A 14642-nucleotide genomic window follows, 5' to 3' on the forward strand; every position below is an offset into this window, starting at 1 on the left:
GCGCTTGAAGATTAGTGGTTAAGATCCTGCTCCTCTTCTTCAAAATGAAGGTCAAAACCTGACCTCAGCAATGCCAAGTACATCTTTTACCAACTCGAAAGGGAGCTGGTTTGGCAGCGGGATGGACTCGTTTGTCTGATACCCGAATCGAAGAGCCGCATCAGCAGAGCCTCCTGCTGCCAAGGGATGCGCAGGTGCGAGGGATGGTGTAAAACACCTTTTTGGCATCTGGGTTCAAAAAACCGATACTTGCAAACAACAAAATCCACGAAGAATTTACTGGAAACCCCTCGGTAAAGGTTGGTGTCATCTGCCATATGGGACATTCTTTAAAGGGGGAATTCAGCATTGCTAAATCCCACCCAAATGGTTGCTTTCAGCAGGAATTTACCGGGTTTGGTTCTGGTTCAACAAAATACTTAAAGATATGAGGAATCTGACTGACCTGGGAGCTTAGTAACAGCAGAATTAACAACCGCAGACTTTGGCTGCGTTTTGAGTGGCAGGGGGAGCAGTCAGTGATGCGCAGTGGGTGTTTTCACGTGGACACGTTCACCTCTCCATCCTGTCCCCACGTCCAGCCGTTACCCCACCAGCTGCCGCTCTGCCCGGCAAAAGCCGACTGGAGACGCCGACTGCTTCTTCAGCTCGGAGGCTTTTACAGACCTGGCAGACGGACCCCGCAGCCGGGACAGCGTACGGTGCCTTGGCCGAGGTGCATCTGCTCCGGCGGTGGCGGATGGGTCCCAGGGGCTCCCCTACTCCTGCTAGGAAAGTTTTAGAGGAAAATAAATTTGCGAGGCTTCAACCTGAGAGACTCTCTCCTAAATTAGCAAAAGGAAATGTCAACCTGTGTTTGGGATCTCAGCTCACATAGTTTCCATGCGCTTCAAAGTTACAATAGCCAGCTGAAAAACTGCTCCCAAAGGGAACGCAAAGGCGGCTGGTGCAGGGGGTGGCTGCGGTCCCGCAGAAACCCTGCTGTGCCCTTCACCACCCAGTGCTGTTTTACATACAAAAAGCCGCAGGTCTGAAACCACAGTAAACAGGACAAAAGGCATTGCTCTCAACCCTTCTCCTTCCACTCGAGAAGGGTGGGCATGTTGTAAGTGAAACGTTATCCCAGGAACAGCTCTGCAAAGCAGGAGGGAGGAGGTTGGCGGCAGAGATGGGCAAGTTCTTGAGTCTCGCTACGGAGGGGTGCAGAAACAGAGGAAAACCCTCTGCGTGAGGCCAACGTGGTGCCAAGCACAGCACAGCGCAAACCCAGCAAAAACGCCCGTCTCCCCAGCTTTGGCGCGTGATCCGAGGCACGGGGACGGTCCCGGAGGGGGCCAAGGAGACAGACCTACAAGTGGCAATGCACACGTGGCCTCAGGGACGTCCCCGCGGACACCCTGCTGCCCACGGGGAGCTCTCCTGGGTGGGACATGGGGCTCAGTGCTCCTTTCTCCGTGGGAGGGAAGGAGCGGAGGCCCCAGAGACTTGAGAACGCGATGGAGAGCCCAAAACTGCAGAAGGAGACCAGAAACTCAGCACCAAAAGGCAGGGAAGGTGCCCTTCTTCTGGTTAGGTGCTGCCCCACCTGGCAGGACATCCAGAGAGATGCGTCGCAGATGCGGGAGCGTGGCTGAGACATTCCCGAAAGGGCATCCGGGGACGGAGCACCCCTGAAGGAGAAGGGCTGAAATTCTTGTTGATGGTGAGACAAAGAGATCCGCAGCCCTTGGGATAGCGCTGGTGGTAGAAGATGACCCCGGGTACCTCATCCAAAGGGCGATGTCCTCTCCTACAACCCAACAGTTGGAGTCAACTCGTGCTTGGGGGGGGGTTTGGCTGAAACACCAGCCATCCCGGGGCGGGGGGGGGGAGCGGTCTGCAGGGCCAAGTCCAGCTTGAGCTCAATCCAGAAAGCTTTATCGTGACAAAGGTGCTATGAGGAAATAAAGTGAGGTTACTGAGTGCTCCCCCTAAGCCACAGGACATACAGTACACCGAGAGTACTATTTGGGTTACCTGGTATCAGTATAATTTATCAACCAGCAGATCAGAGTAAATGATTTCTCTGCTCTTTGGAGAGCAAAACAGCACCAAGGCCTTGCTGGAAAACGACTTGGAGGGCTGACAACATAGCAGGGACCTGTGCTGAAAGTAATTCATGGGCAAACATGCAATGTAGGTGCGATGTGCTGCTTCTCCAGGTGCTATAGGCACCCCAGACAGCCATCGACAAGGGAGATACAGTTAGAAACACAGGCACAGAGCTCAGCTCCTGGGACAGAGCAGGGAACGCAACAGGCAGCACCACGGGAAAAGCACTTTCTGTGGCTGAAGCTGTACAAATGCAGACCCTGATCCTGCTTTTAAGGTAAAGGCAAAACACACCCGCAGTCAGGAGGGGAGAACAAACAGCAAAACCCAGCACCAGGGCCTGTGATCCACGCACCGCCAGCAGCCAAGACGGCAGTGTGAGGTGGGATTGTAGAGAGGAACTTAAACCAAGAGGACTAAGTCATGCAAGAGGCAGCATAAAACTTGATTTTTTTTTTTTTTTCTTCCCCAAGCAAGTAACTGCTTCAGAGGTGTTAAATTCTCATGATGGAAAATACCGAGGATGTAGTCTCACACCTGCGCTGGCTGGGTTTGAGTAAGAGACCTGCAAAGCCAGCTCCACCGAGGAGTCTCAGGCTCTTCCCTCACTGTACCAGAAAGTATTTAGCACCAAGATGCCCGTGACTGAGCATAGCAGATCACCACACAGCAAGCACGTGTGTCCACCTGCACTGCTGCTAACGGGCATCAGCAAGAATCCACGGAAATGAGAAACGCTTTGTGCAATCGAATTGTAAAAGTAGCTGTCGCCACTGGATTAGGCTTTGATTAACGCCCCAGGTATCCGTTACCGTTCCACATTCAGCATCTCAAATAGTTTTCACGCGCACCAGTCGTTAAACACGAAGCCAAGGTGGCGTTTGACATCAGACCCCGAAAGCGAGCGAGCGCAGACCCAAGGGGTGACCCCCACCTCCCCCTGCGCTCACCTTCCCCCCCAGAGCAGCATCCCCATTTCAGACCTCAGCCCCTTTCCCAACACCCTCCTTCATCACACGCCCCGCCGTGCCACCTCACCACCGGGCACAGCCGATACAGGAGCTGCAACCAGGTGAAAAAATGGCTTTCTACGTGCCTGCTGCACAGGGGCCGCACGCACGGAGGCGGCCCGCGGTCCCACACAGAAGGATGAAGGACTCATCCCGCGCGCAGACGGCAGACCCGGAGCTTCTCCAGAGCCTTCGCTGCGGAGCGCCCAGCCTGCGACAGCCGAAGGTTTACGCATGCCTCCGAGACCCAAACCACCTCCGAGGCCGCAGCTCGCTCTCGACCTTTCACGGCAGCACAGCTCTCCCGAAGAGACGCCGGGGTGAAGTCCCGCTGGTGCTCGCGGCTGGGACGCAGCTCCAGGGTACGTTCTACAGCACAGAGGGTGCGCGCCGGGTTCTTTCGGCACCGGAGCAGGTCTGGGAAGGGAAGTTCGGGCGCTGCACGCTTACGTGGCCCATACTGCAACACCAGCGTTTTTCCACACATCTCCAGCTGTCGGACACTTGTCTTTCCACAAATGGTGAAAATTTATCCAACTCCAAAACTCCTTTTGCTTGAACTGATGAATTGACTCTTATTTACCCTCCTCACAGTGGTTCTGCTTTTAAGGTAAGGACAAGAAATCCCACAGGGTAAGCATTTAACACCCGACACACCAAAACGTCACTGTTCAGCGTCAGAGCACCTTGCAGGCCCGTTTTGTACAGGGGACTCGTCCCAGGACGCTCCCCAGCCCGATACAGACAGCCGATATCCAGCCTCCACCACATGCACAAGCCTCCCGCTGCCCTCTCTCAGTTTTTAACGAACTTAAAAGTTACAGGGATATTTAAAAACGCGTTCCCCGCACTGCCCCTTACAACACAATTTGATTATTTTCACACTGGACACGATTTCCACAGCATCTGCCCTTTCTCTGCTGCCGGCAAGCCCAGCTGTACCTCCCCCAGCAGACCCAGCCAGGGCAGTAACGTGGCTGCAGCACTGTCCAGGAGCCATAAAAAAAAAAAAAAAGCTTCAAGTACAGGGAACGAACGTAGGGGCAGATTTAAAACACAACCATCACGCCATTTTTTTTGCGTAGGAAAGGGAGTTTTTTGCCTGCCAGGTGGGATTTAATAACTAAGAAAGGGAGAAGCACAATCATGAGCTTAAAACATACAAGTAGCTTATTCTAATTTGACCCAAGTAGAACTTCACCTCACTCGTAACAACTGATCATCGCTGAGGAATAACTCACTCTTCATTTTTAACAGACAGACTGGCTGCAAAAGCTACTATTATTTCTTATCATTTGAAAACCTGGACCACAACTATTTTCCCTAAATGAAATTAATGGCTACATCCAGTAACAGGCACCTCAGTGTAAAAAAAGTAAGAGAGCTTAAACTCACAGCGCAGCGCTGTTCTCAAAGGACACGTTCTCGGCCTGTATCCCTGCGGAGTTAACGCTGTATTGTGAATGTAGCACAAGGCACGTTGATGTATTTTGGTCACTTTATTAAATGAGATATTAAATAGTTTAAGTTTCAACTACTAAACAGCACTTTGAATGGTGAAAACACAGATAGTATATCGTCATACTTGAATGCTTCTTCTCTTTAAAAACACATTTCCAGTCCTTATATATATTACAAAACAGCCTTATAGGAAGAGGGGACACCTTTTCTATAGTACTTAAGATTATTTAATACAGAACTGAAAAGCCATCTAATAGAAACAAAGGCAAGTCTTCACAGCTGTATGATTTCAGCAGCCAAAGCTGGTTGATGGACTGAAACATTACTATACAACTGGGACAAAACATATACAATATCACAATACTAAGCAAAAACGCTTTACATCCAAAGGAATAAACAGGTTACAAAATGTGGAGAATTTAGCAGGCAAAACTGTATTACAAGCAACATTTTTATTCGTCATCTTAAGCCATTTCATCTAGTTAAAACATCTAAAACAAATATAAAAATGAGCTTTTTATTATCTTATTGATGTATGTTCTGTCTTTAAATATTTGTTAAAGCTTGATGTTATACTCAAAGCACATTGTTATGCAGCTAAAATGTCAAGTGAGAAACATGTATGCAAAGTGGTCCAAGTTTTATTTCAATGCTTATCTCTGATTTCTTCTTATGCATTAGTCTTCTGTTATCCATACTTTTGTCCAGAATGAAAAAAAATGTGCCTTTAAATGTTGCCTAAAACTTCCACATTTAAGTCTTTGAGTTACTGTAAAACTCCATTGAACATTCCCAGGTTTGGTAGAAAGTATTTCTCTTATTCACGACACGTAGGAGTATCGGTGAGAGTTGCCGAGAGTACATTTGCCTTCAAATGTTTGTCTCAAAGTCTCACGTTTTGTTTCTTCTATTCTGAGTATGTCTCTTTTTGCTCCCCTCCCCCCAAATTAAATTTAATTGTAGAGCTGGCAAAGCACTAGAACATACTGAGGTTCTTTTGTGGTATCTTGTAATAAAAGAGTCCAAGACAGCAACTTGTTAGCTGGTTTTGCAACAGATCACAAGCTCTGTTCAGATCACAAACCAAGTTTCAATCACAAAATGAAGTATCGCGTAAGATTTGCATATTTAGATGCAAAACCCACTTGTCCATTCAGGGCAAGAACTCAAACTCCTGCAAGAAACTTTCCAGAAACCAAAATAATTTTAGTTCATGTCAGCAAGTCAGAAGAGTCCAGCAATATCTGGAGCAAATGCCTCCATCCGCTCAGTTCTCCAGAGTTCTCTGTAGTCGATACACCATTGCCTCAAATGTTCCCGTCACTTACTTTTACCCCCAGATTATGAACTTTTTTTGGTGGGGGAAAGAATCAAGCAAACTATAGTCAAAGAAAAGCCCTATTTGTATTTAATTAGATCTTCACAAGCACAAAAAGTGTGGGTAAAGAGAGTGCTAATGATATATAATAAACCAGAAATTTGTCTCTGGTCTACGTTAAAACAAAACAAAACAAAAAAACCAACAAACCAAAACGAAAAAAAAAAATCAAGCTCTTTGTGTACTAAATCATGTTTTCACACAAATGAAAGGGAACAGGGAGGAGTGCATAACGAAAACTCTTACCTAATAGAGGAAAAGTTATTTCACTGTTCTGGCAGCTCTGGAAGTTGCTACAGCACTTTCTTTGTTATCGATTTTAAATCAGCAATGGTTCTGCCATTTTGAAGTTGTTTATGTAACAGGGTTTGACCCTGGCCACCATCACTACTTTAACCCCCCAAATACCAGGAATTCAATTTTCTTGGCCCGTCTCCCATTGCCGGCAATGGGAAAAGACAGTAGCACCAGCATTAAGGAGTTAACAGAAATGTACTTTGTATTGGACTCCGCATAGAGTAAATTAGCCTGTGAAGGAAAAACATCTCCACCTCTAAGATCACCACTTGTTACTCCATCACATAAAACTGAAAATAAAAAATGGCAGAAGACTAGGGAAGAACAATCACCTTCCCCAAGTCACTATTTAAGGCTGTATACACAGTTTCTATATAACTGCATGACTCAAAAGTTTCAGAGCAGTAGTATTTAAGAATATTGCACTCAATTCTGTTTCAAAGAGTATTTTCAGTTCCTGTTTCATTCAGCATAGATGATATAGTGTGAGTCCAGACCTCAGTCAAAAGGAAACTAGACTATTTCTGTTATAATATTCCCACTAATATAAAGAAATGGGTAAGCAGAAAAGTATTCCATAATTTGAGGAATCAACTCTAATCAAGAACTCAGCTGTTTACAATTCACATATGGTACACTGAAACATACAGACCTGCAGTCCTTCCTAAGCTTCTCAAATTTGATGACAGCTTCGCAGCTACTAAAAGCAAGCATAGGAGTTTAGACAGGAAACCTGCGGAGATGCTACTGTTATGGGAGGACTTGTTTTCACTGAAAACAACTTGTTATCTCCTGTACTCAACATATGTAAGAAGATTCTAGGCAACATCACTGACAACAGGGAGAACATTATGTCCTATTTAAACAAAGCTGAAACACTAATATGGAACATGGCATTTAAGGGGACCAACCGAACTATTTATTTATTTTTTTTTATTTTTTTTTTACAGTTGAGTTCTGTTAAGCCATTGATTCCTAAAAAAATAAAAGTTCTTTCTCTGATTTTAACAATCCTTTAGGCTTTTAGTGCAAAATCACATTGATTTCCCTTGGGAAGGCCCTGGATTTTTGCCTCTCATTGGGGGTGGTGCTCGTTGTAATGGTGGTGGCTGCATACCACCAGACACTGACTGATACATTCCTCTCATATCTATCTGTTGGTAGTTGGAAGGATTCATGATTAAATTTGGAGGCTTTGGCATCATGAGATGACTCATTGCTGCTTGCTGGTAAGACATCTGCTGCTGTTGCTGCTGATTGTACTGCTGCTGTAGTCTTCTGTTCATAAGTATCCTCTGAACGCAACTGATTAACTGTGAAGGGAAAGTAGAGCTGTTGTAAGTGCATGACCCGTCTCAATGCTGCAAGTATCAAGTTCAGAGTTAAAATCAATTTGTTAGGGATAGCGTGGCTGAAGGAAAAAAGCACCATTGTTATCACCATCACTAATGTGATGGTATTCACAAGCTGATTACTGTAGAAACCATTTAGTAACACCATTTAGGGCTAAGTTCTCTTAATGACTTGCCTATTGTATCACATGCAGCATTTAGGTAAGTTGCTACGGCAACATGCACTATACTGTGAAATTATTCCCAGGTATAAGTTACAACATTATTTGTCAGGTACCATTTATCTTCCCTTTGAAAGTCCTGCACGCAGACTGTCGCTAAATGTTTGTTTGCCTAAGAGAAAACTCTTCCCATTGACATAATCTGGGCAACTTTCAGGTTTTGCAAAATAATTCTAAGCCAAAAAACCACTCCGATACTTTCCAAGATGTGTGTTTTGGAAGTTGCTTTCTGAGATCTGGGAATCAGATTTCTCTTTAAGCCTCATGACCTTCAAGCAAACTACTTCGACAGAAAAATCTGGCGAGTATGTTTTTTGTAAGTGAACTTCTCATGGAGTCTCCTTCGATGAAGCTGAGCCATGCGATCCAACACACTGCAGAAGTCACCATCTCCTGATGTTACGTCACATACACCATCACACAATGCCAGCAAATACGTGACCCGTTGAAACACGCATTCTGGAAGTACCTATTTATGTTCCTAAAGATACACTTCTAGTTTATGAACACACACATGCAAAGTCCATACTCAACATCCCAGTTCAAACATGGACAGTCAATCAAATACTAGATATTTTACCATTTGTTGTTTAGTCAGGACATCATTATAGATGGCTTCTCGGCGCTTGACATCAAGCTCCTGGCTTGCCTGTCTGCTTAGTGCCAGGGCCTGTACTTGGCTCTCTGTGAGTGTTACATTTTCTTTCCACTGAAAAGGAAAAAAACCAAAACCTTCTTGGCACCAGTCATTTTAACAGAAGCGTAATGGTAACTGAGGTCTTGCATTACATTCAGAGTTACATCAAGAGTTAAAACACAGCCCAATTTCCAGTAAATGCAAAAATTATACTTCACCAGAATCAGAACTATGAGTTATTAGTTCTTCTAACTGCTAATTAAGGTTAATACGCCTCTAGATTATTGGGAGCAAGTGAGAAATGTGGCAGCCCAAGACAGACAGATAAGGACAAGATATAAGAAATACATCTTATTTGTGTATAATTATTATTCTTATTTGTAGAAAATCAGCATTTTCAGAGCATGGCAAATAATTATGGATCTAAGCTGCTAGTTCTCTAAGGCTCTGTGTCATCTAGGTACCATTAAGGGTTACTGCAAGCTGCAGGGATAAAGGTCAATACAAACTGGAAATTATATTCATTAATAATGCAATTAATTAGCTGAATGACCATATACAATAGTAATTTCTTTGCCTGATGAATGTTTAACGTTTTCCCATCTCCCGATCTAAACCTACAGTTATCCATTTCACTCACTATGGTTGAAATGATGTCTTCAAGGGGCTGAATTCTTGCTGCAGTTACACTGTTGGTTGCTTCCACAACTTTCTCTCTTCCTTGATTAATAAGGTCCTGAGAAAACACCACAAAATTAATTATAAAGCACAGATACAAAGAACACATTTCTTTGCCGACCTTTTACAAGTTTTCTTCATCTTTGCCTTGTGCACCTTTTTTCGCTCCATTTGCACAAGTCAGTGAGTCTAAGCTTCCACACAACTGAATTTCAGCATGGAGTAGTTGAACAGCATGTATAAATCTGTCAATTTGTACAGTAGACAATATTTATAAAAAACTGGTTTTGCACCCAAAGGTTTTCAGATCATCACAGGAGTGCTACATTTCTACCCAGGCAAATTTTCTGCGATACTGACTTCAACGACGTTACAGTTTCAACTCATTCTATGTGCTCAAAGCGTTATCTATTATGCTAAATTATCTATTTTAGCATAATACTGGCACACTGTGTATTATTCTTCAGGTGTATCTAACACAGGTCCCCCTGATTTGCAGACTTTGTTAGAGCCTCACCAGACACTAGTAGGTACTGTAAGACAACTGTGCTTCAACTCCTGCACTTTACAGCCTGGCATCTTGTTAGGAAGAAACGTCCTCAGCTACTTCAGCTACGATGGCAAACCAAGACCTGAGATAACTGAGGAACAGAGCATGCGTTCCTCTCTCTCCCACTCCTTCTCGGACAGAAGACAGATGAAGGTAGAAAGCTAGATGTGGTAATTAAGGTCTGCAAAGAATGCAGTTAAACTTCCAGAATCCTGAGACACTACACAGGTATAGGTTCATATCCATACAAGTCAGACTTCAGTGTAGCTACACACACACACACACACACACAAACCCTACTAAAAATAGGATACAATTACATAAATATCAAGATATTTAAGAATGACATTATCCATTATTTGTGACAGAAAAAACCATGCATGCTTGCAGCAACACAGCCATGTTACACTACTTGGATTGCTACTTACCTCCAGCTGTTGATTACTCATTGCTGATAGAGCACCCAAATTGAAAGGAATATATGGTGTTTGAGAGTTGAAATTTGTGGGAAGCATATTGGTCCCAGTTGGCATGTTGAAACGCATAGTCAAGCCCTTAAAAACACAAAATGCACTTATATTTTAATAACTCTGATAATTCATGGTCTTCCATAATAACTCACAAAATACCATACGCAGACAAATCAGCCCTTAAAGAAGACTACAAGCACTGTACACTGCGCATGAAGGCTAACCTATCTCAGCAAACTGAAGATCCTTTCCGAACCTCAATTCAGAAGGGCATTCTGATCACAGAGGAACCTAAGTTCTAGTCTTGAGTAATACTGGAGTTTAGCTTAATTATAATTATTTGGTCTACTAAAGAAAAAAAAAAAAAAAAAAAGACCAAGGCTTATTAGTGTATCTTAAGTTGTTTAAGATGCATTCTTTATATTGCAAACCTGCTACTTAATGTTGAGTTTGACCTGACTGTAAGCTAATTTTGAAGAAGTTAAATGCATAATTTATTAGCACAAATATAAAGCTCATCTCCCATATGGATTTCTCATAGGGCAGCTTCCATGCTTACTGTATTACATCTTCCTATTTCTTCTCCCTCACAAAACCTTCTCCCAGCACTCCATTTCATTTGTCATTTGTTCACGCAAGATGGTCAGTAGCAATTTATACATCCACTTTTTGTACTTTCAGATTACTGATCAAATCTGAATACCAAACTTTGACTTTCCAGGAATTTTCTGCTATTAGACTCCAGTTACACCAAGTTATCACATTCCTTTTACAGTAAAAAAATCCCAAACCTGTAGCCAATTTACAATTTTCTTCATTCTGCCACCTACTTAAATATCAAATAAACAAGACACAGGGAATAATAGGAAAAAAAAAAAAGCAAGCTCTTAGGTCCTTTCTGGAAGATGCTTATATGTTTGTGGGATCGTGGCAAAAAATTCTGGAATCAATTGTATACCTTTAATGCAGCTAGAAATTCCCTCAAACAGCAAAAGAGAGGTATCACACAGGACATGAGTTGAGTTTTATTATGAAATAGAAAAAAAATGTGTGTGTAAAAGGAAAAAGTAACTTTTAAAGGACAGTAACAAAGAAAATACACACAGAAGACCAGCATCGAAAGAGCAAACAAGACACGGTATCTCCATTTTTCATATGTCAAAAATTGCTTTACATATCCATTTCTTGGCCTGTAACAAAATTAATTTCCCCCCAAAAAGCTGAGAAGGCAAGTGGTACTTAAATCTGGAAAGGTTATTTTCATATATGTAAACGTGATTCGATAGCTTTACCTTCTTTTCTGCTTCATATTCTGCCCATGCTGCCTTCCTTTCTTCTTCAGTGAGTTCCTCTTCCTCCTTATGGTCCAGGAGTGAATCATGTTCGTGATATCCAACTATATATTCTTTATTGATTTGAAGCAATTCTGCCAGAATTGTATCCTGTTCAAATGAAGAGGATAAAATGAGAAGTCACTCAGTAGCTCTACTATATGTACTCTTCATGCATGCCTAACTTACTGCTTTGACCCAATTTCACAAATAGCAGCTCAGAGCACTTCACAGCGAAACAAAATTAAAAAATAATTTAATAGTACAATTTTCCTCAGAGGGAGCGTAATGGATTAACAATCTGTTACAGAGACGACAGTCCAATCACTTAATGAACCACAGGAATGCACTCAGATTCCACAACAATAAATGCAGTTTAAGAACCTAAAAAGAATGGAATGTGCTCAATGATTTTTCCTTTGCTTAGGCTGGATACCTGAGAGGACCTACCAATAATCTGCATCTACAATATATAAAGAGCACCTCTACTGGATTTAAAACACTAAGTAGTACTTTGGTCCATCAACTGTCCATCAGCATTCAACAGAAAAGGCTGCTTTCTTAAAACTGTTAAGATACATGTCGAGATAAATAGTTCCCCACCCGTCTGGACTAAGAAAGGTCAAATCACTGTTATGAACCGGATTTGATCAGCAGGTTGCAATTTAGACCTCTATATTCCACAAAACCCCTAATGCTTAATTGCTTTTAAGGTTAACTGAAATATTGACAATGTCCTTTATAATGACGAACTACTGTGAAGATTTTGTTCACAGGCATACTAACATTTTGTATACATATATCTGTGGTTTTTATATATAAGTATGTACATAACAGAAAGCTCCAATGTAGCTCAGCATTCACTCTAAGATTCATAATACAAAACCAGTATCTCATTGAACTTTTGGACCGCTCCTGAAACCAATGACAGTGAATACACTGAATATACTTTTTGCAGTAGAATTATATGAATACCTACAGGCCCACTCCACATCATGCCCTTATTCTGCTAGGCACGCATAAAAACAGGAATATAAACTGTCCCACCCTGACATTTTATAATCTAGATAGAACAATGATTGGAAAAAATGGCTTGTACCCACAAGCAAACAGATTTTTGCAACAGCACTGGGAACTGCATGTGGAAGTCCTGACCAGTAGTGTTGTCACAACAGAAAGCTGTTTGTTTCTGTGTGTGTTTAAAACTCAATTATGTTAACCAATTATTTAAGCTAGTCTTTTGTTTCATTATTCTACTATCTGGTCTCCCTAAACTGGAATCAATGCTTTCATCACCAGCTCTGCAACAAAACATTCAATGTAATAGCTGCATGACTAATGGACGCAAGGAACAAATAATGGTATTTTTGGGGTGGTGGGAGAGAAGGCAGAAAGAGAAAAAGGATGCAATAGGATATGATGAAAACATCTAGAGGAAGTGAATGAAGAAGTCAAGAAGATATTACAAAAGTAAGCTAACACAATTAAAGCACTCTCAGCATACCGTAGCTGTACATCAGTGTGTGGACATGCATATGCATTAATTTCCATGGTAACACTATTATTGAAAACAATACTGGAATATAATCCACACTCACTTAGCCAACACAGTCTTCAAAATGTGGTTTAAATTACATCCAACTGTGTGTTTGCTTTTCTTTGTCTAAACTTTATTCTGCATTAACTTTAATGATGGAGCTTGAAAACTGGGATATGGAAGGTACTGCTATTTAGTTTGTTTAATTTTACAATGAAAAAATTAATAAATTCACCTTACACACACACACACACACAAAATCATCAGAATAAGTATTCCTTTTCATTTGTTTAGCTTGTTGATAGAACAATGATTATCAATTGGTTTATAAGCTTTAAGATGAAATCCTGGTGATAATGAAAAAATGAAGAGATACCAAAAAAAGGTTCTAAATTTTAAAAAAAGGTTTTTCTTTTTAAAATCCTGATGTAAATAAAATGCTATAGAGAGATAAATGTATTAGAAAGCAAATCCTCCATGAAGGAATGGGAGTTATGTTGTAATTCATAAACAAGTTTTTCTCAACCAATTGTGCATTTAATACCAAGGTTAAAAATAAAAATAAATTTAAATAAGCAGCAAATTCTTCTGAGATCAACAGCGTTCCAAAATTCAGAAAATTGTCCCCTAGTACGGAACTACAGTAAAACACATGCCCTGGCTATGTCCTGAGGTAGTATAAAATAATGATATACTATATCCAACTGAATCTGAACTATTATTTTAATCTGCTTTTCCAATCTGCATTACATGACCGCAACTGAGCCAAGTTTTCATTTCACATAAAAATGTGACTGCCACTCTAATCCACTGAACACTCTGATCTCCGAAGAATAAGCAAGGAACAGAGGGTACAATTGTGCCAGCTCCGAGGGACTCACAGCGTCCCCCATTTTGTCTTTGTCCAGCCCCCACCTCACATACACTGCTCTGAAATACGTACTGCACTGCCCAAGGTAAGCCACAAGTATTGCACTTATCACTGAGTCCGGCTATCAGTATTTGTGGTGAAAAAACTTTTTCCCATTAGCTACGTATCAGCCAAGTCTACCCCAGTATACAATCCTTCAGGAGCTGTGTTAAGAGTCTGTGAGAAGCTACTTTAAAAAAACCCAAACCACCAGCCCAGTCATAATTCATCTTGATTTAAAAAAAGACTCCAGATCCACTATTAAATTCAAAGTAAAATGTAACACCCGAAATACAATCATAATACATTAAACAGAATTTTCTCACTTCACACCATCTTTTCCTTTTGAATTCCTACTCTACAGAAATAATAGCAAAACCTGCTTATGCCTTTAGTCTGTGTTAGATAATGAGGCACTACATTTGCATGAAGCTCATGGTCTATATACAGTAATTATTTCTATACTTAAATACAGCAAATTTGACTGAGTGATTAGTCAGTCTTAAGACACCTGTTACGCCTTCTTTGGACTGAATTTCTAAAGTAGTCCTTTTCAACTCTGCAGGGATAGCAGACGAATAAAATCAAGCAGTAGAAGGTAAGACTAATTTAGCAATTCATGTGAACAACGTTCATAAAAATATTCTGTTAAAACCAAGTATTTACATTGTTCAAGACGTAGAAGCTGTTTCAGAGGGGTAAGGGCAAAGAAATGGCAC

At 41.7% G+C, this 14642-nt stretch overlaps 1 protein-coding gene across 8 annotated transcripts in view; it reads right to left on the reverse strand.

The window, feature by feature from the left end:
* Positions 1-4585: 4585 nt before the first annotated feature.
* The window catches only part of ATRX (ATRX chromatin remodeler), an 89472-nt gene continuing 79415 nt past the window's right edge, over positions 4586-14642 (reverse strand). For all 8 annotated transcript variants that reach the window (XM_052813327.1, XM_052813326.1, XM_052813325.1 and 5 more), the window contains 5 exons: positions 11438-11587; positions 10104-10229; positions 9088-9183; positions 8391-8519; positions 4586-7550 (listed from right to left, as the gene is read on the reverse strand). In XM_052813327.1, the coding sequence (XP_052669287.1) occupies positions 7272-7550; positions 8391-8519; positions 9088-9183; positions 10104-10229; positions 11438-11587 (780 nt within the window). In that variant the 3' untranslated portion in view covers positions 4586-7271. The remainder of the gene's footprint in view (positions 7551-8390; positions 8520-9087; positions 9184-10103; positions 10230-11437; positions 11588-14642) is intronic.

This window comes from Harpia harpyja, chromosome 18, assembly GCF_026419915.1.
Source record: "Harpia harpyja isolate bHarHar1 chromosome 18, bHarHar1 primary haplotype, whole genome shotgun sequence".
Lineage (NCBI taxonomy): Eukaryota > Metazoa > Chordata > Aves > Accipitriformes > Accipitridae > Harpia > Harpia harpyja.